Raw genomic sequence first — 9,777 nt, 5'->3', positions numbered from 1 at the left:
AACTACAAAATCCGTTGTAGTAAATTCCGATCGTGTGTACACAATTCCGACGCACAAAGTTTCACGCATGCTCCGAATCAAGCAGAAGAGCCGCACTGGCTATTGAACTTAATTTTTCTCGGCTTGTCGTATGTGTTGTACGTCACCGCGTTCTTGATGTTCGGAATTTCCGACAAGATTTGTGTGACCGTGTGTATGCAAGACAAGTTTGAGCCAACATCCATCGGGAAAAAAAACATGGATTTTGTTGTCAGAAAATCCTATCGTGTGTACAGGGCATTCGTGTTTGTCTACTGATTACCCAAACTGACCTCCCCAGACCCTATCTTACTTTTTTGTTTTCTTTCACCTCGAGTTTTTCTCCCTTTAACATTATCACTAAGATTGTAAAATTCTTGCAAGAGCAGTAGCTGGGAGGACAGGTCCTACTGACATGTGCAGACCCCCAGAACAACATCTCCTGAAAGCCTTTTCCCTATACACAGTGTCTGGGCTGGCTCCTGGGAACCTAGGCAGCAGTAATGTTTTGCTAACTGGGAAATCAACGTATGCATGTGGAGAGGGACAAAGAAGGTTGGGAGATAGGTGGAGTGCTATAGTACAAGGCTAAAACGCATTCAACCCATCTTCACATCACAACACTCAGACATGCCAAATAACTACCCAAGCACCAGATGCTACAATGTACCAATCAGGGAAGAGGGAATAGAGTCCCACATGTTCATGTCCAACATTATCAGGTTTTCTCAGGGCTCCAGCAGGAAAATCAGACAGCAGAGATCATTAATTAAACAATGTGGATGTTATGAAACTTTTTATTTTTTTTAAAAGTAAAATAGATTTTCTTTTACTGGATTTCCTATTTCATATAAAAGAATCGTTCACCCCTCTATGTTCCCTTCAAATCCTGGATTAGAAGATCATTGTGATTCTCCAGAGCATCGTAGAACTTGTCCTTGGCAGAATCACCGATACCCGTGATGTACTTGTACAGCTCTCTCATCTTCTCCTGAGTTGTCGGTTTGCTGCGGATGTTGTCATACTGTTCATCGTTCAGCACATTTTCGGCCATAAGACTGTCCAGGATGGGATCCACTAGGGGCACCCGACTGATCAGATCCTTACGATGTTTATCCACAAAGTGATTGTTAGCTTTCCAGCCAGGAACAGACATATCTGCAATAATAAACACATTTTATGATCAACAACTCATAGTCGTGTTCTCTATATGGTTTTGTAGAAGGTCACACAGAACAAATATTCAGTTCTAGGTGAATGCTGCTGGACTGAATCACTTTAGGACAGTAGATGTGTTACACAAGGCCAAAAAAAAAATGTCATGATAGTACACATGATGTGTGTGGCACGTTCAGTCCTTCTGCCTCTGCCGCAACATCCTCTCCCATTCCCCGGAAATTCTCAGCTCTGATTAATCAAAACCAGAGTTACTAAATGCATAGAGCAGTTCTAGCAGCTCCTGCTGTCTGTCTCAGGGTTTATCAACACCGTTCAGATGCAAAATACAGAGTAGGGATGAGCTGAAGTCCAAACATTGGCTGTTCGTGTGTTCGGATGAATGCCTGAACTTTTGTCCATTTGGTCTCGTGTTTGGCAGGAGATGAGCATCATATAACAAAGCGCCGCTCCCATACATGACAGCTTCCCACTGTCAATGGTTCCTAAGGAACCGGTAAAGTCACTAACCATATTTGTTAAATGATGTCACCCCTATCCCTGTACCTTCTCTTATATAGCTGATGACAGCTCGGGATGACGCTTGGGTATGAGTAGTATCAGGATTGGTCATGTGCACCGAGTCACCATTTTTTTTTAATCAGCGGGTGGCGAGCATAATGATGGATGATGGATTTACAATGAGGGATTTTTTGGGGGAATTTACATTTTTTAAATAAAGCACTTCTGGTGTCTATTTCTAGGTTATATCTTTTTTGTGAATGAATAGGAGTACTATACCACATACTCATTCACATAGGAGGATGGCATATAGGGGACCCCTTATTTATAAAGGGGGCTTTCAGATTCTCATATGCCCCCTGCCTGCAGACCCCTACTGGTCCAGGGTCGTGTGGAAGAGGCCCTTGTCCTCATCAACATCTGGACAAAGTGCTTTGTCAGAAACAATTATACAGTTTAACCACTTAAGGACCGCCTCACGCCGATTTACGTCGGCAAGGCGGCACGGGCAGGCAAAATCACGTACATGTACGTGATTTGCCTCTCGCGGGTGGGGGGTCCGATCGGACCCCCCCCCGGTGCCCGAAGCGGTCCCGTTCTGTTCCCCGGCGATCCGAGATGAGGGGGAGGCCATCCGTTCGTGGCCCCCCCCTCGCGATCGCCGCCGGCCAATGGGAACACTCCTTTGCTGCTGTATGCTAAACAGCAGCAAAGGAAATGATGTCATCTCCCCTCGGCTCGGTATTTTCCGTTCCAGCGCCGAGGGGAGAAGACATCAATGTGAGTGAAAACACACTACACAACACAGTAGAACATGCCAGGCATACAAAACACCCCGATCCCCCCCCCGATCGCCCCCCGATCCCCCCCCAATCACCCCCCCCCCCTGTCACAAACTGACACCAGCAGGTTTTTTTTTTTTTTTTTTTTTTTTTTTTTCTGATTACTGCATAGTGTCAGTTTGTGACAGTTACAGTGTTGGGACAGTGAGTATTACCCCCCTTTAGGTCTAGGGTACCCCCCTAACCCCCCCTAATAAAGTTTTAACCCCTTGATCACCCCCTGTCACCAGTGTTGCTAAGCGATCATTTTTCTGATCGCTGTATTAGTGTCGCTGGTGACGCTAGTTAGTGAGGTAAATATTTAGGTTCGCCGTCAGCGTTTTATAGTGACAGGGACCCCCATATACTACCTAATAAATGTTTTAACCCCTTGATTGCCCCCTAGTTAACCCTTTCACCACTGATCACCGTATAACCGTTACGGGTGACGCAGGTTAGTTCGTTTATTTTTTATAGTGTCAGGGCACCCGCCGTTTATTACCTAATAAAGGTTTAGCCCCCTGATCGCCCGGCGGTGATATGCGTCGCCCCAGGCAGCGTCAGATTAGCGCCAGTACCGCTAACACCCACGCACGCAGCATGCGCCTCCCTTAGTGGTATAGTATCTGAACGGATCAATATCTGATCTGATCAGATCTATACTAGCGTCCCCAGCAGTTTAGGGTTCCCAAAAACACAGTGTTAGCGGGATCAGCCCAGATACCCGCTAGCACCTGCGTTTTGCCCCTCCGCCCAGCCCACCCAAGTGCAGTATCGATCGATCACTGTCACTTACAAAACACTAAACGCATAACTGCAGCGTTCACAGAGTCAGGCCTGATCCCTGCGATCGCTAACAGTTTTTTTGGTAGCATTTTGGTGAACTGGCAAGCAAGCACCAGGCAGCGTCAGGTTAGCGCCAGTACCGCTAACACCCACGCACGCACCGTACACCTCCCTTAGTGGTATAGTATCTGATCGGATCAATATCTGATCTGATCAGATCTATACTAGCGTCCCCAGCAGTTTAGGGTTCCCAAAAACGCAGTGTTAGTGGGATCAGCCCAGATACCTGCTAGCACCTGCGTTGTGCCCCTCCGCCCGGCCCAGCCCAGCCCACCCAAGTGCAGTATCGATCGATCACTGACACTTACAAGGCACTAAACGCATAACTGCAGCGTTCGCAGAGTCAGGCCTGATCCCTGCGATCGCTAACAGTTTTTTTGGTAGCATTTTGGTGAACTAGCAAGCACCGGCCCCAGGCAGCGTCAGGTTAGCGCCAGTACCACTAACACCCACGCACGCAGCATACGCCTCCTTTAGTGGTATAGTATCTGAACGGATCAATATCTGATCCGATCAGATCAGATCTATACTAGCGTCCCCAGCAGTTTAGGGTTCCCAAAAACGCAGTGTTAGCGGGATCAGCCCAGATACCTGCTAGCACCTGCGTTTTGCCCCTCCGCCCGGCCCAGTCCAGCCCACCCAAGTGCAGTATCGATCGATCACTGTCACTTACAAAACACTAAACGCATAACTGCAGCGTTTGCAGAGTCAGGCCTGATCCCTGCGATCGCTAACAGTTTTTTTGGAAGCTTTTTATTGAACTGGCAAGCACCAACGGCCTAGTACACCCCGGTCATAGTCAAACCAGCACTGCAGTAACACTTGGTGACGTGGCGAGTCCCATAAGTGCAGTTCAAGCTGGTGAGGTGGCAAGCACAAGTAGTGTCCCGCTGCCACCAAAAAGACAAACACAGGGCCGTCGTGCCCATAGTGCCCTTCCTGCTGCATTCGCCAATCCTAATTGGGAACCCACCACTTCTGCAGCGCCCGTACTTCCCCCATTCACATCCCCAACCAAATGCAGTCGGCTGCATGAGAGGCATTTTTATGTGCTCCCGAGTACCCCTACCCAACGAACCCCCCCCAAAAAGATGTTGTGTCTGCAGCAAACGCGGATATAGGCGTGACACCCGCTATTATTGTCCCTCCTGTCCTGACAATCCTGGTCTTTGCATTGGTGAATGTTTTGAACGCTACCATACACTAGTTGAGTATTAGCGTAGGGTACAGCATTGCACAGACTAGGCACACTTTCACAGGGTCTCCCAAGATGCCATCGCATTTTGAGAGACCCGAACCTGGAACCGGTTACAGTTATAAAAGTTAGTTACAAAAAAAGTGTAAAAAAAAAAAATATATATATAAAATAAAAAAAAATAGTTGTCGTTTTATTGTTCTCTCTCTCTATTCTCTCTCTCTATTGTTCTGCTCTTTTTTTACTGTATTCTATTCTGCAGTGTTTTATTGTTATTGTTATTGTTATTATGTTTTATCATGTTTGTTTTTCAGGTATGTAATTATTTATACTTTATTGTTTACTGTGCTTTATTGTTAACCATTTTTTTGTCTTCAGGTACGCCATTCACAACTTTGAGTGGTTATACCAGAATGATGCCTGCAGGTTTAGGTATCATCTTGGTATCATTCTTTTCAGCCAGCGGTCGGCTTTCATGTAAAAGCAATCCTAGCGGCTAATTAGCCTCTAGACTGCCTTTACAAGCCGTGGGAGGGAATGCCCCCCCCCCCCCCACCGTCTTCCGTGTTTTTCTCTGGCTCTCCTGTCTCAACAGGGAACCTGAGAATGCAGCCGGTGATTCAGCCAGCTGACCATAGAGCTGATCAGAGACAAGAGTGGCTCCAAACATCTCTATGGCCTAAGAAACCGGAAGCTACGAGCATTTTATGACTTAGATTTCGCCGGATGTAAATAGCGCCATTGGGAAATTGGGGAAGCATTTTATCACACCGATCTTGGTGTGGTCAGATGCTTTGAGGGCAGAGGAGAGATCTAGGGTCTAATAGACCCCAATTTTTTCAAAAAAGAGTACCTGTCACTACCTATTGCTATCATAGGGGATATTTACATTCCCCGAGATAACAATAAAAATGATTTAAAAAAAAAAAAAATGAAAGGAACAGTTTAAAAATAAGATAAAAAAGCAAAAAAATAATAAAGAAAAAAAAAAAAAAAAAAAAAAGCACCCCTGTCGCCCCCTGCTCTTGCGCTAAGGCGAACGCAAGCGGCGGTCTGTCGTCAAACGTAAACAGCAATTGCACCATGCATGTGAGGTATCGCCGCGAAGGTCAGATCGAGGGCAGTAATTTTTGCAGTAGACCTCCTCTGTAGATCTAAAGTGGTAACCTGTAAAGGCTTTTAAAGGCTTTTAAAAATGTATTTATTTTGTTGCCACTGCACGTTTGTGCGCAATTGTAAAGCATGTCATGTTTGGTATCCATGTACTCGGTCTAAGATCATCTTTTTTATTTCATCAAACATTTGGGCAATATAGTGTGTTTTAGTGCATTAAAATTTAAAAAAGTGTGTTTTTTCCCCAAAAAATGCGTTTGAAAAATCGCTGCGCAAATACTGTGTGAAAAAAAAAAATGAAACACCCACCATTTTAATCTGTAGGGCATTTGCTTTAAAAAAATATATAATGTTTGGGGGTTCAAAGTAATTTTCTTGCAAAAAAAAAAAAACTTTTTCATGTAAAAAATAAGTGTCAGAAAGGGCTTTGTCTTCAAGTGGTTAGAAGAGTGGGTGATGTGTGACATAAGCTTCTAAATGTTGTGCATAAAATGCCAGGACAGTTCAAAACCCCCCCAAATGACCCCATTTTGGAAAGTAGACACCCCAAGCTATTTGCTGAGAGGCATGTCGAGTCCATGGAATATTTTATATTGCGACACAAGTTGCGGGAAAGAGACAAATTTTTTTTTTTTTTTTTTTTTTTTTGCACAAAGTTGTCACTAAATGATATATTGCTCAAACATGCCATGGGAATATGTGAAATTACACCCCAAAATACATTCTGCTGCTTCTCCTGAGTACGGGGATACCATATGTGTGAGACTTTTTGGGAGCCTAGCCGTGTACGGGACCCCGAAAACCAAGCACCGCCTTCAGGCTTTCTAAGGGGCGTGAATTTTTGATTTCACTCTTCACTGCCTATCACAGTTTCGGAGGCCATGGAATGCCCAGGTGGCACAAAACCCCCCCAAATGACCCCATTTTGGAAAGTAGACACCCCAAGCTATTTGCTGAGAGGTATAGTGAGTATTTTGCAGACCTCACTTTTTGTCACAAAGTTTTGAAATTTGAAAAAAGAAAAAAAAAAAAAGTTTTTTCTTGTCTTTCTTCATTTTCAAAAACAAATGAGAGCTGCAAAATACTCACCATGCCTCTCAGCAAATAGCTTGGGGTGTCTACTTTCCAAAATGGGGTCATTTGGGGGGGTTTTGTGCCACCTGGGCATTCCATGGCCTCCGAAACTGTGATAGGCAGTGAAGAGTAAAATCAAAAATTCACGCCCTTAAAAACGCTGAAGGCGGTGATTGGTTTTCGGGGCCCCGTACGCGGCTAGGCTCCCAAAAAGTCCCACACATGTGGTATCCCCATACTCAGGAGAAGCAGCTAAATGTATTTTGGGGTGCAATTCCACATAGGCCCATGGCCTGTGTGAGCAATATATCATTTAGTGACAACTTTGTGCAAAAAAAAAAAAAAAAAAAAAAAAAGTGTCACTTTCCCGCAACTTGTGTCAAAATATAAAATATTCCATGGACTCAATATGCCTCTCAGCAAATAGCTTGGGGTGTCTACTTTCCAAAATGGGGTCATTTGGGGGGGGGTTGTGCCACCTGGGCATTCCATGGCCTCCGAAACTGTGATAGGCAGTGAAGAGTGAAATCAAAAAGTTACACCCTTAGAAATCCTGAAGGCGGTGATTGGTTTTCGGGGTCCCATACGCGGCTAGGCTCCCAAAAAGTCCCACACATGTGGTATCCCCGTACTCAGGAGAAGTAGCTGAATATATTTTGGGGTGCAATTCCACATAGGCCCATGGCCTGTGTGAGCAATATATCATTTAGTGACAACTTTTTGTAAATATTTTTTTTTTTTTTTTTTTTGTCATTATTCAATCACTTGGGACAAAAAAAATAAATATTCAATGGGTTCAACATGCCTATCAGCAATTTCCTTGGGGTGTCTACTTTCCAAAATGGGGTCATTTGGGGGGGTTTTGTACTGCCCTGCCATTTTAGCACCTCAAGAAATGACATAGGCAGTCATAAACTAAAAGCTGTGTAAATTCCAGAAAATGTACCCTAGTTTGTAGACGCTATAACTTTTGCGCAAACCAATAAATATACGCTTATTGACATTTTTTTTACCAAAGACATGTGGCCGAATACATTTTGGCCTAAATGTATGACTAAAATTGAGTTTATTGGATTTTTTTTATAACAAAAAGTAGAAAATATCATTTTTTTTCAAAATTTTCGGTCTTTTTCCGTTTATAGCGCAAAAAATAAAAACTGCAGAAGTGATCAAATACCATCAAAAGAAAGCTCTATTTGTGGGAAGAAAAGGACGCAAATTTCGTTTGGGTACAGCATTGCATAACCGCGCAATTAGCAGTTAAAGCGACGCAGTGCCAAATTGGAAAAAGACCTCTGGTCCTTAGGCAGCATAATGGTCCGGGGCTCAAGTGGTTAAATTGCCAGCAAATTAAACTTCATTGCTAGCTTAATAATAAAAAAAAACAGCACTCAGACCCCTCCAAATGCCCCTCAAAATACCTAGCAGACCCTTGGGGGAGAAATCTGTGTGCATTTAAAAAAAAGAAAAAAGTTGGCAATTATATGTCATTTGCTGGCAATTACCATTTAATACCGACCAGCTGCCACAGTTACACTGCGGCAGGTTTGCTCCGCTGGTCGAACCATCGTAGCTGTATGTCGGTTTGCCTTTTGACCACTAGGGGCGCGCTTACGCGCCCGCGGCATGATGCAGAGCGATGGGCATGCCCGGCGGTCGCAATGACCACTGGGCACCCGCAATTGCTCCACACAGAGACAAAACGGAGATCTGTCAATGTAAACAGACAGATCTCTGTGCTGTCAGGGGTGAGGAGAGCGATCTGTTGTTCATACTAAGTATGAACAACAATCGCTCTCCTCACCCAAGCAGTCCCATCCACCACAGTTAGAATCACTCCCTAGGTAACACAGTTAACCTCTTGATCGCCCCCCTACTGTTAACCCCATTCCTGCCAGTGACATTTACACAGTAATCAGTGCATTTTTAAAGCACTGATCGCTGTATAAATGCCAATGGTCTGCTAGCCATAATGTTGCAGTCGACATAAAAATCGATGATTACCACCATTACTAGTAAAAAAAAATAATAATAATAAAAATTCCATAAATCTATCCCCTATTTTGTAGATGCTATAACTTTTGCACAAACCAATCAATATACGCTTATTGGGATTTTTATTACCAAAAATATGTAGAAGAATACATATCAGCCTAAACTGAGAAAAAATTGGCTTTAAAAAAAAAAAATGGGGATATTTATTATAGCAAAAAGTACAAAATATTGTGGGTTTTTTTTTCAAAATTGTCGCTCTTTTTTTGTTTATAGTGCAAAAAGTAAAAACCACAGAGATGATCAAATACCACCAAAAGAAAGCTCTATCTGTGGGGAAAAAAAGGACGTCAATTTTGTTTGAGTACAAGGTCACACGACTGCGCAATTGTCAGTTAAAGCGACGCAGTGCCATATCGCAAAAAATGGCCTGGTCATTGAGCGGCCAAATCTTCCGGGGCTGAAGTGGTTAAAGGTATTGGGCATTTTTAATGTTTCTTTTCAAGCATTAAAAACATCACTGCTACTGGCTGAATAGAATGAAAAAAATGTGTTTTCTGCATTTGGTAAATATTCCCCAGGGCAGGTCTTTTACCTTCCCCTTGCCTATTAACCCATAAAATAAGCATTTTTAATCTGACAGATTTGGTCTCCATTAATTTTAATGGGGTTTGAGTTTGGCATCTGAACCCAAAATGGTTCATCACTAGTAGAGAGATAGAGTACTTTTTTTCTACCACTAGATGTCCTCAGTCTGATTTCCGGCATCATTCATCCTACTACCTCTGAGCCCAGGACATCATCCTGGACCCATCCCATACAGGACTGTAAAAGGATAAGAAGCACAGAGATGAGCTCATCTCTCGCTCTCTCCTCCCATCAGCATGCTATTTGTCAGCACATGAACTGATTGGCTGCTTGTGCTATGTCTGCTTCTCACACTTCAGCCCTGCTGTACAGGAACTGCAAGAGGCTGATTCCAGGTCACATTCTGGTACTTACACTGGTGCATTTGAAAAAAAAAAATAATGTATTAATGAT

The 9,777-nt window shown here is 43.7% G+C and overlaps 1 protein-coding gene across 5 annotated transcripts in view; it reads right to left on the bottom strand.

Moving 5' to 3' along the window:
- Positions 1 to 783: 783 nt before the first annotated feature.
- LOC141148393 (uncharacterized) overlaps positions 784 to 9,777 on the bottom strand; it is an 85,883-nt gene continuing 76,889 nt past the window's right edge. For all 5 annotated transcript variants that reach the window (XM_073635854.1, XM_073635857.1, XM_073635853.1 and 2 more), the window contains exon 12: positions 784 to 1,176. In XM_073635854.1, coding sequence (XP_073491955.1) covers positions 890 to 1,176 — 287 coding nt within the window. In that variant the 3' untranslated portion in view covers positions 784 to 889. The remainder of the gene's footprint in view (positions 1,177 to 9,777) is intronic.

Source organism: Aquarana catesbeiana, linkage group LG06 (genome assembly GCF_042186555.1).
Source record: "Aquarana catesbeiana isolate 2022-GZ linkage group LG06, ASM4218655v1, whole genome shotgun sequence".
Lineage (NCBI taxonomy): Eukaryota > Metazoa > Chordata > Amphibia > Anura > Ranidae > Aquarana > Aquarana catesbeiana.
The sequence above is the reverse complement of the archived record's forward strand: the minus strand, read 5'-3'. Positions and strand labels throughout refer to the sequence as shown.